At 33.1% G+C, this 23,886-nt stretch overlaps 2 protein-coding genes across 2 annotated transcripts; one reads left to right on the plus strand and one right to left on the minus strand.

Moving 5' to 3' along the window:
* The first annotated feature begins 6,273 nt into the window (after positions 1-6,273).
* LOC122606857 (respiratory burst oxidase homolog protein C-like) lies at positions 6,274-13,165 on the plus strand. Its single transcript, XM_043779737.1, has 12 exons — positions 6,274-7,015; positions 7,103-7,265; positions 7,382-7,430; positions 7,569-7,682; positions 7,783-8,205; positions 8,335-8,718; positions 8,806-8,901; positions 9,499-9,614; positions 9,712-9,814; positions 10,107-10,174; positions 11,037-11,569; positions 12,610-13,165. The coding sequence occupies exons 1-12, from the start codon at positions 6,382-6,384 to the stop codon at positions 12,717-12,719; spliced, it is 2,793 nt and encodes a 930-aa protein (XP_043635672.1). The 5' UTR covers positions 6,274-6,381; the 3' UTR covers positions 12,720-13,165.
* A 4,452-nt stretch (positions 13,166-17,617) lies between these two features.
* Positions 17,618-22,649, minus strand: LOC122607271. The gene is made up of 12 exons (XM_043780207.1): positions 22,581-22,649; positions 22,339-22,485; positions 21,670-21,793; positions 21,383-21,522; positions 21,133-21,277; positions 20,752-20,951; positions 20,124-20,364; positions 19,771-19,857; positions 19,493-19,638; positions 18,914-19,021; positions 18,450-18,538; positions 17,618-18,343 (listed from the first exon to the last, which is right to left on the minus strand). The coding sequence occupies exons 1-12, from the start codon at positions 22,647-22,649 to the stop codon at positions 17,824-17,826; spliced, it is 2,016 nt and encodes a 671-aa protein (XP_043636142.1). The 3' UTR covers positions 17,618-17,823.
* Positions 22,650-23,886: the final 1,237 nt, after the last annotated feature.

Below are 23,886 nucleotides of genomic sequence, written 5' to 3' on the forward strand. Positions count from 1 at the left end.
AGCATAAAATAAAAAAGCGTCTATATATTCACACATTTCATGCATCTTTTCTAGGAAAAAACATCGCTTATACGCCAATATTGGTCTATAATGGGCGTATATGGCTTTGATCGTAATTAATGTATCTAAACACAACCTATATATATACTGATTGTTAATTGGCGCCCATCTATACATCAAGTATATACGTTGAAAGCGTGCTAGCATTAACTTGGTCAAAACTACCCCATCTTTCAATAATTAAGCTAGTATATACACGACGTACATGAGGTGTTAATTTGTTTAAATATAGAAAGGTGTAACCTAGTCCCCCGCCTTTCCCTGCTGCAAGACTTGTTCTAAATTAAAAGAGTGATAATTAGTCTAGCTACAAGCTAGCTAGCTAGACTGATAGTAGTATACATAACGTACGGATAGTTTGAATCAGTCAAATGACCTAAGATGATTCCTACCACTCCGATCGAAAACTTACAACTTAAGTGATGATGATCCTAATGGGGTTTTATATATTATTTTAACGAGAACCAAATTAATTATTAGGTAACTTTTTTTTTTTTTTATGGTTACAACGCTATTTTTTACTTTTGGGGGAACTTGGCGTCAAAATATAATGTCGATCGGTTTCTCCAACCTTAAGGTGTGACTTATATCTTAGCCAATCCTCGATTTCATGTGCACATGAAATTAACACATTGAGAGTGATTGTCATTTTGTTTGAACAAACAATTAAGCTTAATGATATTTGATCTATTCATGCCATTCGGTCGATGAAACATCAAATTAATTGTAGATATCCTTACAAAGTCTTGTAATATGTAACTGAGTTCAATTATATATCATAGTGTAAATTTGACCTATTTGTAAATGTATAAAATCTATATGTATATATATATATATATATATATATCTCATCAAACTACTTAACTACATAATGATCTCATTTCGGCCGTCTGATAATAATTAATGATTCGCCTCATAGAAGTTTGATCACGGGGTTAATTTCCCACTCCACAACAAGTACTCTAAAAACAACGACATCTTAAATCACAAAATAAATATCTTTAATTACTACGTACCGTAATAAACTTTAGATATCTTTTTTCTAAGAAAAAAATTAGGGGTGAACTTTTTTTTCACTTTCTCTGTCTCATTTAGTCATTTTTATCGAGCATATCGGGATATTAGTTATATTTAACTTTATTAAAATAGTTGATGTTTACTTTTATACAAAACAATTAAATTAAAGGAAATGATAAGCACAACCGGGAGGGTTATTTTTAAGATGTTATTACATGCATAAATAAATTGGGTATTAATCATAATAATTTTCTATATTTACAAATTGATACCTAACTTATACTGTTTTATGCATGTAATAATATTTTAGACATAGCCTATGTTTAATATATATTTCTCTTAAGTTTATAGTTTATGCGGTAACTTATTATATTATATTTCTTCAATTAATTACATACATATATAGAATATTTTTTCAAGGTAAAACCAATAAACTAATAAGGTTTTTCACGTGCAGCTTAATTATCCAAAAAAGATGAATATTTTTTAGGCATATGTATGAATAACTAGGTTATCTCGTGGTCATTCCCGTATTCTTCATTGACCATATTAAAGTTGTAACTTAGTGAAATTCAAGCCCAAAAATCTCATGTAAAGATGCACCGTTCAAAAAAATAGATACTCGTATTTAAATTAAACTTGAGACTTGTTGATATACATATATGTTAGTACATCTTAACTATGATGGAAAGATTAAAATTAATAATATCTATCTCCTAGTGGAAGCAAGTTTGTGGATAATTAAATGCCACCAAACTATTGACTTTCACATATAAGCGGCCGATTGCATGCCATCCTTTTTTTTTATGATAAAAAACGAACAATTGAAATTCTATATGACTTGGTATGTCATTGTATAAAAACGGTTTACAATCATCCGAAAACAAAATTTTCGTTCAAGAAATATAGCGAGAGACAACTTGCGCTCAATAAAAAGAGACACGGCTTCACTTTTCCTATAGCCAACAAACAATCCATCATTTCAGATGGATTTCCAATGTCTGAGTTTTACAAAGAATTACATTGAAAGAGACTTTAATTAATAGTTCTTTAATTATAATGATGATTTCAATACTTTATTATGTGAGCATATAAATTATATGCTTTCGTATGAAGCCGCGTTGCATGCCTTCAAGAGTCAAGACATACCATACTTAAGTTTTCGAATTAATAAAGATTTAAATAATTAATAAGAAATTCTTAGATCTTTTAACAGCTTATTTAAATTTTAATATATTAGGGGGAAGGAGTGGGAGTCGGCTACCACTCGGGTTCACCGATCATGATCGGCTACACCGCTTCCAGGGTTCGGCTAGGACTCGGGTAGGTAGATTTCGGGTATTAGATTGGTTTGTGAAGCCGAGAGTCGTGGTGTTGATTTGAATGTTGGAACATGTGGACCTCCCCCCCCCCCCCCCCCCAAACGGCTACATACCCCTTTAATTTAAAAAAAAAGGTGATGGTCGAGCTATCTCGCCGGTTCACATCATGGACCAACCGGTGTGGGACGATACCTTTTACGCGGAGTTGCTAAACGAAGACATCCATCATCGTCTTCGTTATGACCTCACTGAACACGTGTGGGCTCAAGACTTGGGACATCTTGACGACTAGTTTTTTTTTTATAAAAAAAATAAGTCTAGTGTTTTTATTTTAATGTTTTTTATTATGTATTGTTTTTATTTTAATTTTTTTTTAATTATGTATTATTTTTTTTAAGTGTTATGTAATGTTATTTTAAGGTTTTAATAAAATGTTTAGTTAAATTATTGGTGGAATAAAATAAAAAGAAAAAGAAAATGAATTTGGGTAAGTTTAATGAATTGAGTATGTATTTCAAGTGTTTTGAGTAAAAATTGGGTTAAATTGAGTAGTGGTGAGTTATAGGGTATTGATTGGATAAACATTTGGGTATTTTACCCAAGTCAAAAACCACTCCTTCCCCTCTTACGGTCTAACAAATGCAGCATAACTACCCGGGGTAATTCAATGACAAAAGACCCATATACGTGCGAATGTGTAGGCAACACTAGGTAGCTTAAACCACAGTGTGGCTTCATTCTTGGAAACTCCAAACAAAAACCAAGCCACTAAACATCTACCCGACCCGAAGATAAAACCTGGATGTCCAATTACTACAACTATGAATTAATGAAAGCTTATTTAAATACTAAATATAATTTATAGTCTGTTTTTATGAAAGCTCGGAGGCATAAGCGGAACTACATGTAATATATAGGGTAGTTTGGGCTACGAGTCTACTGTATCTACGTAGCTTATTGAATTGGACAAATACTGTATTTTAAACTTTTGAAAGATTTTCCCATCAATAAAACATATATATAAAGATGTACTTTTGCTACTAAATAAGAAATTACGAATTATTATAAGTGTCAAAAACTCTAGATACCCTCTAAAATATCCAAAATATTTTAAAAATTGTCAAATCTTAATAATCTAGTTGTTATCGTGACTTTACGTCGATATAAAGCTAGTAACAAAAATTGTGTTGTGAGTTACTTTCGACCCTAATTATGTCACTGCTCGGAGGTCCATTTAGGCCTTGTTAATAATTTCTTTTATTACGAGTATTATTATTTTTTGAACTGCAAATTAAAAAGTGTATTTACATGCTTTTACTTTAAAAATGTTTTCATTTCACTATATCTATGCCTATTTATAAAGCATTTAAACATATTATAATTTTGAAAAACTACTTAATATTTAAAATTGAAAATGATATAAATGCCTTTCAAAAAACCCAACTAAATTGACTGTATACTTATTTCTAGAGATGATATATAAAATTACTAATATCAATTTAAACATACTCAAATTTATCTTAGGAATTACCATTTTAATAGTTAATATTCGAGAGATCATTGTAACATTCAATTGAGCAATATCAATTTTTATTTATATAAACTATTTGAAAGATCTAACAACCTAAAAATAGGTTAAACTTGTACATATTTCATTTCTATCAACTTATATATTCTATAACTAAAAGGAGTTATGATACACTTGACACTACTAATGAGGTACACTTGCCATGACTAATTTTTTTTTTAAGCCTAAATTTCCCTCCTAATTATCCCTCTCATAATTTCTTGATTATTATTTTTTTTTTTTTGCTTATTAACCCAACATATGTTAAGCATCATCTATTTAAACATTTAATGGTTTTTTATTTTTTGATATTCACCCGTTTTTGTTATTTACCATTTTGATATTTGCATTTGATTTATATATTTTGAAACTATTCGTCAATATCGAACGGACCTGAAGACTAATATTAGTATCAACACAATCATCGAGGTTCAAATGAATAAAAAAATATTAATTAAAAGTTTTTTGTCTGCCTGTCCCTTTGAGTAAATATAATGTTAATATGGGCTGGTTGGAGTATATTGGGTCTTAAAATATGGTATTTTAAGTACTAATGATCTAGAGTCGTGTCATGTCTGGTCAGGTGATAATATGAAAATCGAAGAGTAAAATTTATAAAACGGACAAACAGGTTATGATCAAGAATTCAAGATCTATATTTAATTATGAGTTGATTTGTTTATCATGACCGATCCAACGGCATAATTTATAAAGACAGAATTCCATATATATGATTAGTCAGTGGAATCATGAGTAATAGATTGGTTCAGTACTTGAATTAAATATTGTAATACACATAATAAAATACAAGTGATCATGTACGCTGTTATTACGTTTTAATTTTATTTGATAAACAAAATAAAAATTTCTTGTAATATTACCACTAATTTATAATTAGAGATAAGTCGAAACTAAGCTTGTATGCGGTATACCACTAATCCGTTAAGAGTAATAATCAATCCTCCTAATTGTTTAGCCTAAAAATCCTCCTAAATAATAAGATCGTTACATGTGGAAAATCAGGGGGTGAGATTAGGAAAAAAAATTAGTGAATTACATGTGTTAACAAGTGGATATATTAAAAGAATTTTTAGGAGAATTGATTAGGAGGATTTATCATTTTCCTAAAGTTAATGACTTATTGGTACTAATTTATAATTACAACAATTTCTTGTAATATTAGTACTATAAGGGCCCGTTCTTGTATGCCAATAAAGTTAATGACCTATTAGTAAGGTTTTTATATTTCAGATTTTCTTATCGGAGTTGGAGTAAAATGTTTACATCTAACCGACTTGATACCTTAAGTAGAAGATTAGATTAAGTACGGTTGTTGTTAGTTGCGACGGACCTAAAATTTTATGCTAATGTCGGGCCTATTAGTAAAAAAAAGAAAAACGTTTTATCTTATTTCTCACGTTCAACTATGTACCCAATCATATATATGATTACAAATTCGAAAATAAAATAAAATAATAAAATATGTAGACCATAGATTAGCTAAACAATAAAATAAAGAGATTTAGTTTGGGATTAAACATATATATTCTGTCTTATACTCTTATGCTATATCAAAATATTCATTTCATATGCATTGATTAATAATAATACTAAGATTAGATCTTGTCATTAAGTTATGATGATCTACTTCTGGATGTCATCATTATACCAAATTAATGATATAAATTAAATTCACAAAGTTAATAATGCACTTGTTATATCTAGAGTAATTTTTAATAAGGGTAGCTGATTGATTTTTTTAGTAAATACAACTTCCACCAAATCATGTTTTATCTTTCTTTGTTGATTTGACGATGATACACATGTTTGTAAACATTTGTTGATAAAATGTCTATAATTATAGTATTTCTCATTTTTTATATGCATACACCTTACGGCTAAGTGTCGTTATACATACATGTAGTGACAGTGTGATAATTATGCTTGGTGTTTGATAAGAGTATTCTGTAAAATATATAGATGAATATATAATGTAGAAAAATTCAGAAGATGGTACCGACCAAAGAACCCAGATTCATTCATAGTTTTAGCCTATATATCTATCTAGTGTTATATATACACACGTAATAGTTAATGGACGTACAACGAATATACAGTTATGGGTTGTAAAGGCGTTCATATTATATTAAAACTAAAAAACTAAAAAACAAGATATGAAAAAAATAAAATAAAATCAGCTTCTGCTGGTCAAGACAACCAATTCGTTGACTTCTTTAAATCTCATACACGCTTTGAGCATATAAGTGGGAGGCCTCTCATTCTTCATTTCCTCAACAAAACAAAACCAAAAACATATACATAACTTTATATTATCACACACATTTTCATCATATTAACATTCACACCTATTTCTTGTTTATAAAGTTTTTGTTCTAATTTGTATCAGCAAATTAAATGCAAAATATGGGTACAGATGATGGAAGAAATGGGTTGTCAGAAAATTACAACCGTCATGATCATTACCACTCCGACACAGAAGTTGTCGAGGTGGATAGAAAGGACAGGAAAGGGTTCAGCGGCCCATTGAGTGGGCCGCTAAACAAAAGAACTGGCAGAAAAAGTGCCAGGTTTTATATCCCTGATGGTGCTCCTGGAAGTAGCAGTGTTGGCTCCATGAAGTCTAGCAACAACGATGATTACGTTGAGATCACTTTGGATGTCCGGGATGACACGGTGGCATTGCATAGTGTCAAGACGGCAGGTGGTATGGACGTAGAAGACCCTGAGCTAACTTTGTTGGCTAAAGGTTTGGAAAAAAGGTCGTCTTTTGGGTCATCAGTGGTGCGAAATGCTTCTGCAAAAATCAGGCAAGTGTCCGAAGAGCTGAGGCGATTGACTTCTTTCTCTAAACGACCCCATGGTCGTTTAGAGAGAACGAAATCCGCTGCAGCTCATGCTTTAAAGGGACTCAAGTTCATTAGCAAGAGTGAGGGTGGTGCAGCATGGGCTGCCTTAGAGAAACGGTTTGATGATCTTACTGTAAAAACCAATGGCTTACTTCCACGTGCACTTTTCGGCGAATGCATTGGTAAACCATTATTCAAACCAACCTTGTTGTAACATTTGTTCTTCATTTTATAGTAGAGAATTCATTTGAGAGTTTTGAATATGATAGGAATGAACAAAGAGTCCAAAGATTTTGCCGGAGAACTATTTGATTCGCTTAGCCGCCGGAGGAATATCACAGGAGACGTGATTAACAAAGCACAACTGAAAGAATTTTGGGACCAAATTGCTGATCAAAGTTTTGATTCAAGGCTACAAACTTTCTTTGACATGTAAGAAACAATAAATATATATTTATTATTATTTACTTCAATCCCAGTATTTATTTATTTATATATATAATTGTATTTATTTTGAGGGAGAATTTATAGAATTTCTATTAATGCAGGGTAGATAAAGATGCAGATGGTAGGATAACAGAAGATGAAGTTAGGGAGGTATGGATTACACTCTATAAAAGAATTAGTATTATTAAGCTTGTCCAAAATTAAAACAATAAAAGGGTGGTTAGTGGAAGATAGGAATATATTTGTCTTAATGATTAAGTATTAATTATTGATACCCATGTGATGCAGATTATTAGCTTGAGTGCATCAGCCAACAAGTTGTCTAATATACAAAAACAAGCAGATGAATATGCAGCCTTGATCATGGAAGAACTAGACCCTGACAACCAAGGTTACATTATGGTAAGTTATATATTTATAAACTTATATATATATATACAGCTACATTAGGTAGGATTTGGTTGGAAAAAGTGTTTAAAGTTCAACTATTAATGTTAAACAGATTGAGAACTTGGAGATGCTATTGTTACAAGCGCCGACACATAACGTGAGAGGAGAAAGCAAAAACTTGAGCCAAATGTTGAGCCAAAAGCTAAAATCGACACATTATGGTAATCCGATAAGAAGATGGTATGAAGATTTGAAGTTCTTTTTACAGGATAATTGGCAGAGATGTTGGGTCCTTGTACTTTGGATAGGGGTGATGGCTGGTCTGTTTACATGGAAATATATTCAATACAAAGATAGAGCGGTGTATAAGGTATTGGGGCCATGTGTATGTATAGCTAAAGGAGCAGCAGAGACATTAAAGTTGAATATGGCCCTTATATTGTTACCTGTTTGTCGAAACACAATCACATGGTTGAGAAACAAGACCCGGTTGGGTGTGGCGGTTCCATTTGATGACAATCTCAACTTTCACAAAGTAAGCTTACTATTCTTGCATTTGAAATATGTTATTAAATCTTAGTGGGTGTCTGGAACCTTTAAATTTGGAAGGTTTTTCAGGCTGTTATAGTTACTAAACACTATTCGGTACACCATATTGTTATAGGTGATTGCAGTGGCAATTAGTATTGGAGTTGGGTTACATGCCATTTCCCATTTAACATGTGACTTCCCTCGACTAATTCACGCAACAGAGGAAGAGTATGCACCGATGCAACAATACTTTGGGGATCAAGCCAAAAATTACTGGCATTTTGTGAAGGAAGCAGAAGGGTATACAGGAATTGCAATGGTAGTACTAATGACAATCGCCTTTACATTAGCAACCCCATGGCTACGACGAGGCAAGCTAAACCTACCAACATTCCTAAAGAAACTAACAGGGTTTAATGCATTTTGGTATTCCCACCATCTCTTTGTTATTGTATATGGGTTACTCATAGTTCACGGGATCAAACTTTACCTCACCAAGAAATGGTACAAGAAGACGGTTAGTTTCTCTATGCTTTTTGCCTTTACTCCTCTTAATGTTCTATAAACTTGTAATCTCAGCACTAAACAATACTTTTGGCTGCAGACATGGATGTATATAGCAATTCCAATCTTGCTCTATGCTTGTGAGAGATTAATAAGGGCGTTTCGTTCGAGTGTCAAGCCAGTCAAAATACTTAAGGTACATTCTTAGACTCAGGTTAAACTTTGAACTTTTTGATTAGAAGTAGCTGTTACAACCAATTATTTCATGCAAGGGCCAAGTTGAATTATTTTTTTCTGTCAAACGGGTAAATACACCTTTTAAAAAGGTTACAAGTCGAGCCAAACAAGTTAAAGTTTTGCTAAAAAGTTGATTTTCAATCAATATAGCTTTAGATCATAATTGTAGCTATATTATTATTCTAAAATCATTTGATTGGAAAGTTTAAGTTATCCTTGTAGCCATATCATTGTAAATGATAATCAGTGCATATATTATCAATAAAAAATTCTTAAAATTGGACAAAAATCGTTTCTGGGTCAACCCAACATGACTTGGCTTGTTTACACCCATACTAAGAAATATAAATAATATAACCTTCTAGATCGTATATAAAAAAAAAGGTTACTATTGTAGTAATGTTGTCTTTATTCATAACTAATGGACTATTATAGAAATTAAATTGAACAAAAAGTGTACCCAGCCCATTTCAACACATACCCGTTTTGCCACCTCTTTTTTCTTCTGTCATTGATACATAAGATGAGATGTCTAATGTTTTCTAATGTCTTAAAGGTGGCTGTTTATCCGGGAAATGTGTTGGCACTTCATATGTCAAAGCCTCAGGGCTTCAAATACAAGAGTGGACAATACATGTTTGTCAACTGTGCTGCTGTCTCTCCATTTGAATGGTGAGTTGTACCATAAAACTTAGTTAATTTGCAACTTATGGGATATGACCTAAATGAAAAAGAAATTTAATATAATCCACTAACTTCATGTCCACAGGCACCCATTTTCCATCACTTCTGCCCCTGGAGATGACTACTTGAGCGTGCATATTCGGACTCTCGGTGATTGGACCAGGCAACTAAAAACAGTCTTTTCAGAGGTAAACAACGTGTTACTTAGGGGGGTGTTTGTTTTCTAATAATGAATCATTATGCGTATGATTTTGATAACATAGTGGCACGGGAATGGCAATGAGATCCTAAACTCAACCTTTTAGTTGTGTATCGTCTCGACCATAACCTTAAACCAAATATACCCATTCACCATGACACTCATGTACTCAAACCAAATATACTCTTACTGTTTGTTATCCAAGTTGGTAACTTATTGGTCCTTTATGAGATATATGCTGGTTAATCATCACCTAACATGTGTCTTTTGGTCTATGGTAGGTATGCCAGCCTCCACGTAATGGGAAAAGTGGGCTCCTTAGAGCTGAAAGCCAAGGAGAAAATCCAAAGTAAGTGATTGCTAGTTTGTTACAATTAATAGATTCAGATAATCATACATATATTAATATCAAATATTACAACTAAATTAGTATTAAAGCCATTTACCAGTCGTTACTGTTTGGAAATGATTGAAAAATAGAAATAGAATCAAAGCATTTAGCTGTGAAGCATTTTATAAGATGAATATATATTGTCCACATCATGCAAACAGGGACATTTAACAGATTAGAGAAAAGTTGGCAAAACACAAATATCATGTATAGGTTTGGACTTTTATCTGTGGTCCAAACACGGGGATATATTCACCGGTCCAAACACAAATATGAAACATCTAACTTCATTTTCTTCAATAATGACAGATTCTGTTTTGACTTATATAGAAAACTTTAGGCAATATATTTCATGTATGATCTAACAATATTTCACCTAGACCTTACACAAAAGCTTAATAAAGAAAAAATTCTAGTGGTTGCTGAAAGTACCAGAAGTTTATAAATAATGCTTTACATAGAAGATGTGATAATTTACCTAGTTAGTAGTTACTTATGAATGGGTCGATATAGGTTATTTTGCATCTCAAACGGGTCAAATAAAAGATTTACCTAAGAAGGAAAAAGGAAAATCGGTCAAACAGCTCGAAAGTTGTTCAAAGTCAATATTTAGCGCATACAACCTCCTAAATAGTTTCATTCAGCATTTACATATTTAATGAGATTATATTGTTATTATAATCATCGGTAAGACATGAATTACTGTGAGGAAAAAATAGCAGTACCAGGCCCAAAGTGTTGTGGCTCAATCTGACCCAGGCTGTTTTTACTCGTTTCAACTTGAACCCAATTGTAATCCGTAATTCAAACTTTATGATAGTTTCCCGAGAGTTTTGATTGATGGTCCATATGGAGCACCAGCACAAGATTATAAAAAATACGATGTGGTGTTGCTAGTGGGGTTAGGAATTGGAGCAACCCCTATGATAAGCATTGTGAAAGACATTGTAAATAACATGAAAGCCAAAGAAGAGGAAGAAAATACCGTGGAAAATGGAGGCACATTACAAAAGACTAAATCTGGGCCAACAAGTGCAAATAACTTTAGAACAACACGAGCTTACTTCTATTGGGTTACTAGGGAACAGGGTTCATTCGATTGGTTTAAAGGAGTTATGAATGAGGCTGCTGAAATGGACAAAAATGGTGTTATAGAGATGCATAATTATTGTACAAGTGTTTACGAAGAAGGTGACGCAAGATCTGCCTTAATTACTATGCTCCAGTCACTTAATCATGCCAAAAATGGTGTTGATGTTGTCTCGGGTACTCGTGTTAAGTCTCATTTTGCAAAACCCAACTGGCGCAATGTCTACAAGAGGATTGCTCTTAATCATACCGGTTCCAGAATAGGTCAGTCCATAATTATAACTCAGTCTAATTGGTTTACTTTAAACTAGATATAGCAAAAATGAGTGGGTCACTGGGTTGGGTAACTGGTCTCGGGTCAGGTTGACCTGAAACAATGGGTTATATTTTACCCATTTGACCCGTTACTGTTACAATAAATGTAACCAAAACCAAATTAGCTTTAAGCTCTTGAATTTATTAAGATATATGCTTTTTAGCTTTATACACATCTACTAGGAAATTTCAAGTCTAAAGTGACTTGTATTAGTGGAGTGGTGGCCTAAGGACTAATACATAAGTTTTGCTTTTTTCGAAAAGAAAAAAGTGATCAAAACTAGACAATCTATGCATTGACTACTAAATATAACCCAAACACCTTTGTTTGTCTTCAATTCTACAGATGGCTTTTGAATATTAGGCACCTAAGTAAACCATAAAACGCGTTATAGTTCCCGAATCACAGTCCCTTTCAAACTATATCTTAACAGGACAAATTATTATGAGGTCATATTATGTATCATAACTAGAAGGATAGGGATATCCTATAACCTGGAGTAGTTTATTGTAATAGCGCCAAATTTAGATGTTAAGAGAAAGAAATTGATAGGTCCTTAAAAGCTAAAATACAACCTATATAGTGGCTGATATTTTATTCACTAATAATGGCGATTATTTAACAGTTAGTTTTAATAAACTAATCTCATCAACAACATTGAAAATGAAAGGGGCATCATGCCAAAAAAGGTAGAAATACAAAACCAAGGATCAAAATGTAGTATTGTGAGTGTTCATTCACCACGTTGATAATCACGATAAAATTAAATACACAGGTAACTTGGATCCGGGTGGTTTACCCGTGTTAAAATGGTGCAACAAGGGTAAAAAGACGGTGCTTTTAAACCGCGTAATGAATAAATTATATCATAAAGAGAATGTTGTTGGAATATATTATATGATCAAAATTTTAGAAAAACGTGTAGTTCTACTTATTGCATCATGTCATATGTGCTGTTATCTGACTACTGTCTCATGAAAATCTGCAGGGGTATTCTATTGTGGAGCACCGGCACCAACAAAAGAACTAAAACAACTAGCTTCAGATTTCTCACATAAGACATCAACCAAATTCGATTTTCACAAAGAGAACTTCTAAGGAAGTTTTTCCTATTTTGCATCAACAAATTATACCCCTTCTAGAAACATACATCATCTGTACAGATAAGTGAAGATCAAGGCTGCTATAGTGCCATAGTTTAAGATTAATGTTTTTTTATGTTTTTATTCATGGTGTTTTTTTATAAACATAGTATGAGATTTGTAAAAGGATAATGCAAGGAGTATAGGGACATCCATGATTGTTGTGGCTGCCAGCAAAGTTAGTGGGAAATTTGTTACAAATAATTAACAAGTAGAATCCACCATCAAGCTCTTTATAGAATTAAAGAAAGATGTTATAGTAAATGACATTATGTCATCCTTACGTCATGGTGGTTGGTTGTCAAATTAAGTAAATTTTATTTGTTCAATTTAATTCTTCTTGTTTTATTACTTATGATTATTAAGGAAGCTATGTATATTAATTAATTATATTTTTGTCCATTGATCAAGTTATGTTTTAAATTTAGTATTATTTTCATATTTATGTATTATATATTGACTATATAAAGTTCTCCATTGTATCATTAATATTAAGAACAATTCACATCATAATATGGTATTCAGAGTCAAATCGGCTCCAAAGAACAAATTGTTCTTCCGGGAAAAAAAGAAAATCGTTCATCATCAAATTTTTTTTTTCCTCGTAAAACTAAAGTTATCCTTCGTTCGAACACCTCAAATCTTCGATATTCTTTTTTCCTTTGCAATGCTCCACCGAGCAATTAAACCAATTACAATCATCATATGTCTTTGGAATTAATTATAGCCGACAACACAAAGTTTTCTCCTAGTTAGTTTTCTTTTGCCTTAGTTCGACAAAAAAAACTAATCAACTTCAAACAACTTTATCAGATTTTTTAACTCTTTAAAACGAGCAAAAAGTTTCCACAATTTCATCACTGCCCATATCGTAGTATCTGATTAATTTTTTTAATTTTTTTTTCTCTTATACCCATACCATAGTGGTTGGTTTTTTTTTTTCCTCTCTGCCCATGCCGTAGTGGCCGGTTTCAATTCATGTTGCTCCAACGAGCAATCTCATCCATCTGCCCATACCGTAGTGGCCGGTTAATTTAATTTAATTTTTTCCCTCTCATGCCCATACCGTAGTGGCCGGTTTTATTAATCAAAAGCTCCAACGAGCAATTTCATTCATAAGCCCATACTGTAATGGTCGGTTAATTTTTTTTCATCTTTGCCCATATCGTAGTGGGCGGTTTCATTAATTAAAAGCTTCAACGAGCAATTTCATTCGTAAGCCCATACCGTAGTGATCGGTTTCTATTCGTACAACTTTTATTTTATTTTTTTCTCTTTTTGCTCCAACGAGCAACCTAATTTTTTTTTCAATCAAATCTTTAGCCCCTTCGTCAGGTTTTTTGCTACCTCAAAAACAAAATCGCTATGCCAACGATCAATGTTTCAACTACAAGTCCAAGATACGGTTGATCATCTTGCAGGGGCGTATAAGGAAGTTATCTACAAGTTCAAGTCCGAGATTTCGAGTTCAAGTCCAAGATGGGCTTCCCTGACGGGTTAGCCATCTTGCGGGGGCGTATTAAGGAAACTATGTATATTAGTTAATTATATTCTTGTCCATCGATCAAGTCATGTCTTAGATTTAGTATTATTTCCATATTCATGTATTGTATATTGGCTATATAAAGCCCTTCATTGTATCATTAATATTAAGAACAATTCACATTACAATATGATACAATTAGGCATGGTGGCAGGCAATGAAAAGAAATACCATATAGTCATCTAAATATTGACTCAAGATTTACATATTTCACTCAAATTTTGCAACAGTAATAATGAATATCATTTTCAAAAGTTGTCGGTTTTAAATGTTGGATTGTTAAAATTCTCTTGTGTAGTATTCCGAGTACTTTTTATCAGATTAGCATTCCAGAAGAGATGATAACTTTGCCCTGTGTTTATACTTGTGGCAAGATGAAACGGTTGTATAATGGGTCATAACGGATAATTTTAGCACAGACGCAGGTCCCCCGAAGTTGGGTTAATCCAGAAAACTTTACCTTGTTTTCTACTATAAATAGAAACTGCGTTAAGATAACAGACACTATTACAACAGCTATAATTTATCTATTTGGATACCGATTTATAAGGTTACATGCATTAAAAATACAGTTTGGGTAATTTTCTACCAGACCTGTTTGACTTGTATCCTGATCCTCTTAAAATTTTCATTGGAGTTAAAACATGGTACAAATTGACTAATTATATTAAGCAATAACCCAAATTGTCACATGGAAGGCAGAAATAAACAAACGGGGCAGATAATTTACATCCTAAAGGGATAAAGGCATCAATAAAAATCTTGATACATATATAATAACCTATCATTGTCGACTGATGAAAATTTCTAATGTACATTAGATTAGTCACATATTCGTAATAAAGATTTTTTTTCGGGTTCCCATTTACACGGTTAATATTAAATGATGACAAAATAACACCAAATTTGGGATTGAGACCACAAGGGTCAAAAAATAGACGTGGAGACTAAACCAACATTTTTTTTTATGGAAAGGCACTAAACCAAATTTTTTAAGGCCTAAATTAAGCACATGGCAGCAAATCATCAGCAAGGGGATCCAGTGGAACTATCCTTTTTGACTTTGTGGGAGAGAATTATTGCAATTCTAAAATGTCCCTTTCTTCTCTTTATAGATCAGACTGGTTAGATTTGAAAAAAACAAAACAAAATATGTGAAACAATCTTTACAATTGATTTTGCTGCTTAAAGGCTGTAAATGATTTTGCTATACAATTGCAAATGATGCACAAGATAGGTTTTTTCTTTTTTATTTTTGCATAACGATTTAAATATGTGGAAAGACAAAACAGTTTTGGCTGATATTGTAGGTTGGACTATATGAAAACTAGTCGTTGATTTGCCTATTCAAAAAGTTGTTAATAGGTTAGTGGTAAATTCATCCTTAGGGAGTGTTTGGTATTGCGATTACAAATCAAAATCTACATTTTCAAAGTAGATTTTGCGTTTTCAAAACTGTGTTTTGAAAAAGCATGCAGGTACATGCTTCTCCAAAACTGCATTTTCATAGCCAAAAGTCACTTTTTCATACAAACACTTTTTTAGATTATCTGCGTTTGAAAAACGTAATAATCAGCTAATTACTTTATAATGTAATCACAAACACCCTCTTAATTCTTCAAAAATGTAAAATGTTGAAAAAAGTCTCTAAAACTAATGTCAAATAGTTTTGTGGTATTTGGCCCCTCACCTGGGTGGTACTACTTTGAAGAACATGGTTACAAGTCCCTCTTCCCACTTGCCTTATCAAAAAGACTACTTTAAATACAACCCTACAGACAAATAAACTGATACTATTCTCTTTTTGAATTTGAAGCCACAACAAGGATCTTTTTATCATCTAGGATTATGCTTATAAATTTATAAAAAAACAAAAGGAAACTTAATTAGTTTTATAACTAATCTTGTCATCAAGGATTACAGTTGGTGGTATTTGGCCCCATTTGTAGATGATAATGCCATTCAAGGTCATGATCCAACTATTTCGAAATAAGGTGTCTTAATACTTGCATGTGCAAAACAATACAATTTACAAACATATGAGCAGGTAGGAGTTACCAGTAATGCGGTAGGTAACGATGCATCAAGCATTTTCCACTAAATAAAAAGCAGCTTCACTTTTGAATATTTTGGGTTATATTACGTACTCTTATTTGTTTGCTTTCTTTTGACTTGAAAAACAGTAACAACACTTGAATTCAATCTTCTCGTCCGATACCGCCTCTTGACATTCAATTCTACACCACTGTAATTAAGCTAATTCGTAGGTTTTAAGTATTATAATGTTTTTTTGTTCCTTTTTGGAGGGTGGAAATTTCAAGGTTTACCACACCAATATCCACAGGTAATAATAACAAGGCCACAATGGCATAGTCTTCTAAAGTCTTCTTTTGCACAAGATGCAGGTTTTGACTAAATATAAGTAATCATTCTTACTGTAGCTTTTCATTATTTCATCAAACCCATACATAAACAAATTCCTAAGTTGAATGGCAGTGGTGGCTGCTATTGAGATTATAATAGAGTTGACAAATTGGACGGGTTGAGGAGGACAGATAATGTGCCAAATCAGATAACTTTATATACACGAATGAGGTCAGGTAAGAATGACCCGAGACTGTTTGTCAAATTTCTTAGGAGGATATATCAATTTCCTATTTATTGAAATAATGTTATCATGTGAGTTGCATACATTAACAATAAATTCTGGGCAACTTTGGACCTATTGCCTTTTACTGATTTGACCCTTTAGAGCTAAAACATAACACATAGTCCACATATTGAGCCATCCAAAAAGCAATGGGGTGAAATTACCTTTGAATTTAATTGTCCTACATCTAATCAGCGGACACATTACTTTAGGAAACAAGATCAGGAAGACGTTATTTTGTGTCGGACCAACCATAGCATACATAGCTCATGACCCATGGCTGAATATGTTTCAAGGATCCTGCATTTCAGTATCCAACTGACTAAACTAGGATGATGTCATAAGCATCAAGAGAAAATCGGATTCTTAACAACTTGAAGTTCATAAGATATGAACCCTAGACTATCTTAATGATCAGTTTATTGATCGACTAGTGAACTACTCTATTAACTTATTGTACTCTGGAGTACTTCAAGTGTAGCGATTGAACACTGACCTCGCTTAAGCATTAAACTCTTAACCCTTCCGTATGTTAAAATTAGCTTGAACAATATACTAGCTAAACTATTGATTTCTTAACTCTCGATTATTTTCAGTTTATTAACTGAATACCAGATTATTTATAAGACAATCACCTGATAACATAGAGTTACAGGGCCTAACATAGCAGATGTGGATTTAGACATGCAGGACTGTAAGTTCTTATCATTTATAATCAGTTTCAACAGCATTCCAGAGACATGTCGCAAAATCAATCTCAATCAAGTAGTGCATGCAAGAATCAAACATACTATGATATGTAAAAGAAGGCTTACCTGCAAAAAAGACAGCAAACAGATCTCATAACTCTCAGCTTGTGGAACCAATCTACACTCTATGTTTCCTTTTTAGCCTTTGGAAGTTGGGTTTCATTGGCTGGCTTGCAACTGTTCCTGTATCTGAGGTTTGAGTCGGCTGAAATGGAATGAGAGGCTTCTTTGTCAGAATGCATGCATCAATGGTGGCAGCACTACTTGAAATAGCTACTGGTGAAGCTAATTTAGCTTTTAGCTTTCTTGGTACTTCTAGTCTCTCTAATATCCTTGAAGTCTTCTCGTCCAATGGTTTAGTACTCTCAAGCGGTTTATGGGCCAAATGATCCAATGTGGGTTTAGAAACACAACTGGGAGAGCTGATATTTGGAATTTCATTAACAATTAGTTGCTCCCATTCTTCTGTAATGCGTGCAGTGATTTTATCTCGTTCAGATTTCAAATCTGACTTTGGGATTTCCTCTTCAACGCTTATTATATCCATTGCTTGCTTTGAAGGTCCAGATTTAATTAATGACTCTCCTTGAGTTGAAGTTGATTCAGGAGGTAACTCTTCTGATTTGGCAGGTAATGACCTGGACAGATATAGCGAGTGCTAAGTAATGATTCTCAGATATTGCATTCTACCATTTCTAGTAAACTTATCTAAGTAAATTTGTCACTAAATGAGAAGATATCTACCCAAAATGCAAGCTTTCTTTCACAAGCACATTTAGCTTTTGATGGAATCCCCTTTCATGCAGGATGGGATTGTAATCGCATACTTCAATCTGATCAACATAATAGAATACGAAATTCACTTGAGTTGTAGGATATTACAGGTATATGTCCCTAATTAAGCTTATTATGACTAAAATAAACAGCTTTTCTATCTTTTGGTTAATTTAGAATAATACATTGAAATGAACTTGCTTGTCTACTAAGCTTATTAATTGAAGACATTTCAAATGACTTCGACCTTCATTATCTACTCGACTCATTTGACCCGTTCCTTTTAGGTAAAAAATTTATCTTAGTCAAAAGACATAAGCTATATCGACCGACTTGTTTACAAATGGTTCGAAGTTGCCACCTGTAATTGGTACTATATGAGCTAATTATTGAAGTAGTGATACGATATGATCAAATAATCCAAAAGGTCCAACCTCAAGCAAAGAGGCTTTTACTGAAGCTCTAATATCCTTAGCTTCTGTAGGCTCAAATGATTGGCTAACATCAGGGACAGGTATCACTTCTTCTGATCCTGCAAGTCTCTGCAGGAATGATAATAGGTAAGAGAATTCATGAGCCTTGATCAAGAGTCACAATGTCATGGAAACCTCAAATCGGCAGTACACACCCCCTAGGTGGATACTGGAAACATAAAGCATAATTAATGCCTACTTGCTGCTTTCATGGGAACTAAGTTTACCAAGGAAGTTAAGGGTAGCAAATTGATGTGTTTCCTCATTAAATGGGTTAATCTGGGTTATATCTTATGTCTAGTGGGTCATATTCTTAAATCTCTTTATTCAAAAAATTCTAATCAATACAAGTATATTGAAAATACCACTTTTGATCATAGTTAATACATTAACTATCACTAAAAGTCCATGGAAAAGAAACAAAACACATTGGCATTTAAACTAGACCCGACCCGTTTTATCTGTGCTAAAATCAACCGGTCTGACCCGTTAACCACCCTGCCCATTTCGGACAATCTAGGAAAAGGAAAAAGAACTTACCCTAAGCAGCATTGCTCCATTTTCTGAAGGCAGAAGTATGTAATAACACTTGAATGTTGTCTCCCTCATAGTCTCTATATTACATTTGGATGAGCAAACAAACCCCTGATCAAGAGAATGTAGAGTACTGCAAATCCCTTGGAAGACTGCAAAAAAATTGCATCTTTCAAGATTCAACTCAGGGCATCGATGGAGGAAGATGAAGATGTGCTCGATATCTGGGATCCCTACTCAAATTCAAACTGAAAAAATAACCAGAGAGGCAGTCATTCAGCAACCTTGGTTGTTTAACTCTGCCTGGTCAGTGTCATCCAATTCGTTGGAAGTAGACGGCACAACAACAAAGGGGGTCCCCACAATCAACCCTGTTACACCAAGTAAAAGGAAGTAAACAACAAGAAGCATTGGGACTCCTATCGGAATATTAATATAAAGAAAACAATTAGAATAACAGAATTCAGAATCAATCAGAAAATAACACTCTAAGTAATTTAAAATCGATAATTATTTCTCTGCAGCAAGAATGAGTAAGTTAGCATCATTTGATTAAAGTTTCGTTGAAATGCAAAGATATACAGATATCACCATATTGGTATACAAATTTGTTGTAATGATTAGATATGATGCCTACCTTCGCTTAAGGACCCTAAGTTGGTTCTGTCAATGATGCTAAAGTCAATAGGTTCGGTCACGTGCTGCAACTTCGTATAAAAGTGAAAGGATGGCATAAGCAGTACTGTTTGCTCGCCAACCTTCATAGAATTTGCAATCAAGTCAAGTGTACCAAGCTCATTGCCAGTGAATGGACAGCAGGTCAACTTCATTTTATTTCCATGTTCATCACTCAAGGGATAGCCATGACATCTACATACCTGGTAATCACAGTGTGTTGATTAAAGTTTTAAAAGAAGCAGAAAAAAAAAAAGAAATATATAAGACCAAATGACCAATGGTATTCCATGTGGTTCCCGGTACTCCGAGTTTACCAAATATCAAGTGGACACAATAAAGTAGGAATTTGTACAGTTGTACTTGTTTATCCCATCGGGCATGTCTAATATTGAAATCTAACCATCATTAGAAATGCTATTCCAGAAAAGATAAAAGGATGGCATCAAGTCAACTCAATAGATAGCATCTATATTCAAAGGAAAACTTCTCATAAACATAGGACATGATGCAAGGAATTATCAATCAAGCGCTACAGGATCTACTTGGGTGAGTTTACTCAGTTAAGGATTTACATAAAAACGTAATACCTGGCATGGCTCAAACTCATCAATGATGTGATTGAAAGATGAAAACAGATTGCAGCATATTTGGTTTAATGAGCCAAAAACATTTTTCTTAAAATTGAGACGAGCCTGCAGTTGTTCTGATTCGTTCCTCAAGTCCTGCAGCCATTCTTTCACCAGCCCACACAACACCGTTGCCTCTGCAAAAGCGTAATGTAAAAGCACTTGCTATACAACGTCCTCTTAACTACTATAACTTTTCCAAGTACCGCTATCTTTTCTTTAGCATTTACAGAGATCATATACCTAATGGTATAGCACAGCTTTTTGTGATTATTATCAGTTCAAAGAAGTAGTCTGTTAGAGTCTTCGATAAATTTTTAACAATAGAAGGATGCTACCAACCTGGAAGACGTTTACGTAACGAACAATTCTCAAGATCGCTTATGTTGTTGACAAAGTTATTCATGCCTTCGGAAAGATCACCAAGACCAGTTGACACTTGCTCCAATAATACAAACTCCACTGAAACACATTTGTCTGCTGCATCCTATAAGTAAGGCATTCAACATGGCAAATGAATCATTAGACTATCTAAATTTAAAATGCTGTAGCAAGTAAATGACACAAAGATCAACTTAGTCAACTTGCTCACTATCAAGGTCTTCTTCGTCACAGAGTCTAGGTTTTCAAGTAGACATGCACTAATAACAATAACTTTTCGTCCAACATCTGTGTTGTCACCTCCCCATGAGTATAGAACTTTATCGCTAAGGACACTTGGAAGGTGGACATCTGTCAACAGAGGAAAATAAACTTATCTAAGGTGGACATCTGTCAACTATAAAGCCACAAAATGAATTAGATACAAGTATGCTAGATAGTTGCATTTATTCAATAATATGCACACACAAAAAAAGAAAAAAAAAAACGGAATGTTACCAGAAAAAGGCACAGCTACATTATTGTTGAGTTCTGGCAAGAAAGCATCAATAGGCAAGTTGTTAACCGCATGATGAAAATCACGAAGACTGAAACTTCCACTCGGCCTATATGCCACCTTCATCTGGTACAAAAAAAAGAACCACAAAACAATTGAAAGCTAGCCTTATACAAGTTAAATCTTAACATTGTCATTAAGCATAGAAAGAATTTATTCTGCAGGCCAAAAACAAAACCAAAACCTGGAATTTTCAACTGATCTGATGTTTTTCTATTAAACTAAATGAATACATTGATTCAGGACTACGATTTTGAAACAACGAAATTTATCCTTTTTGCATACAGTTTAACCGATTAAGTAACAGCTATAGCTGATTCGGCACGTGTTCTGTTTACAATATCTACCGATACATCAGGTCGAATATCCTTAACATTTTAAGCCACTTTTAACAGAATTAAATCATAACAAACAACTAAAGTTTAATCAGTATTTGATCTGTTCATCATCAAAAATCATAAAAAAGCGAAAATTCACATTAATCAATAACATAACTTCTATATCTATTTTTTTTACGAAAAATCAATCAATTACACAAAGTCTATATAATCAAATACATAATGTATAAATCGAAACTACGCATTGTGTGTGTGTGTATATATATTACGCACCTCGGTGGAACCGGAAACTCTATTCCTAAACACGTAGCAAAGTCCGATCTTATCGATGAGTGATTTCGAATTCGGTTTCGGTTTTGAGATCGATTTGTAACCGCTAGGGTTTGAAATCGCGTAGAAATTGGCTAACTGAAGTAACGACTGCGAAAATATAATCGAATTGATTAGGCGATTGAATCAATTTCGAAATGAATTAAAATTATTTGTAAATTAAATGATTGATTGAAAAATTGAACCTGTCTTAGATCTCGAAGTAATGATGGCGGTAAGGTTCGTAAGTCTAACAGAAAGCACAGCATCACCATTATTCTCTCTCTGAAGTCTGAAGTGTGAAGTCTGAAGTCTGACTGTGTTTTAAAGTTTTAAGTTTAGCGCGGTTTTATTTAATTAGAGGGGGTTCGGGCGTTAGAGCCGAAATTTCTTTTTGAAACGGCGCCCAATACGGGGTGGTTATAATGGAGACAGTGGAATGGTGGGGATGTTGGTAGAGTGATATTTGATGTAAAAATAATCGATAATAAGGTGTTAATAAAAATATTTTAAAATATAAAAAATTCATAATATGATTTAATTATTAAAGATATTTTTGATAATTTTTTTATGTAACTTCCAACAAAGTTATTTTTTTATAATATAGTACGAGAGTAAGTACTCGCGCGTTGTGGCGGTGAGATAATAAGGTGATAGATCAAAGAGTGTGATAGGTCATAGAATGTGATAAGTTATAGAGTGTGATAGCCAAATGTTTTAGCCGTATGAGCTTCACTCTTGGATTTAAAAATTCGTCGAAAGCATATCGAATGACATCTTTAATGAAAAAGTATGAAATTTTAAGAACACCCATATAATTTTTACAATTTATCGATGTACGGTTTTTGAGATAAAAGATTTTGAATGAATTGGAAAAAACAGATGATTTATAGAGAAGAGAGAAAAAAATAATTTGTTGAGATTTGAGAACATAGAAAGAGTAATATAGTTATTTCAGGTAAATACAGAATTTAGACATAAAATTTAAAAAAGTAAATGTTGAAACTTAAAATTTAGACATATGTTTTTTGCTTTATAATATAATATAGAATATGAGGGGCATTTTAGGAAAGTATTAGTTGAAACTTAAAATTTATACATAGGTTTTTTTACTTTATGATATAGTATAGATAAGATAGTATAGTAACTAGATTTATTTTTTGATGTTTATAAACTGATTGTAAATGTATATATATATATAAAGATTTTTAAATATATTAATGCCTTAAATAAGGTTTTATTTGAAGAATCGAAAGATATAATTGATCAACTAGGGTGGTGGCCACGACGGTGGTATGACGGTGTTAACAACGGATGGTGATGGCGGCGACTATTAGTGGTGGTGACAGTGTTAAGTGTTGTATGTTGATATAAATGTCACTGACATAATGACTATAAGTTATAAGTTTCATTTTTTATTCTTTTGATTTACTCACAAAATAACTAAATTATAAGTCTCATGTTATTAAAATCAATTGAAACCGGCTCAATATACGGTTGGTGATCGGGTGA

The sequence above is a fragment of the Erigeron canadensis genome, chromosome 7 (assembly GCF_010389155.1).
Source record: "Erigeron canadensis isolate Cc75 chromosome 7, C_canadensis_v1, whole genome shotgun sequence".
NCBI classification, from domain to species: domain Eukaryota; kingdom Viridiplantae; phylum Streptophyta; class Magnoliopsida; order Asterales; family Asteraceae; genus Erigeron; species Erigeron canadensis.

Excerpts from the sequence above, each read along its gene's own strand:
- LOC122607271 (XM_043780207.1), bottom strand. The coding sequence starts at position 22,649 with ATGGTGATGCTGTGCTTTCTGTTAGACTTACGAACCTTACCGCCATCA. Across the intron at positions 21,794-22,338 it reads GAGTTTCCGGTTCCACCGAG|ATGAAGGTGGCATATAGGCC; the intron begins GTGCGTAATATA and ends TTTTTGTACCAG. Across the intron at positions 19,639-19,770 it reads GGCAGAGTTAAACAACCAAG|TCTTCCAAGGGATTTGCAGT; the intron begins GTTGCTGAATGA and ends ATTTTTTTGCAG.
- LOC122606857 (XM_043779737.1), top strand. The coding sequence starts at position 6,382 with ATGCAAAATATGGGTACAGATGATGGAAGAAATGGGTTGTCAGAAAAT. Across the intron at positions 7,266-7,381 it reads CTACAAACTTTCTTTGACAT|GGTAGATAAAGATGCAGATG; the intron begins GTAAGAAACAAT and ends CTATTAATGCAG. Across the intron at positions 10,175-11,036 it reads AGCCAAGGAGAAAATCCAAA|TTTCCCGAGAGTTTTGATTG; the intron begins GTAAGTGATTGC and ends ACTTTATGATAG.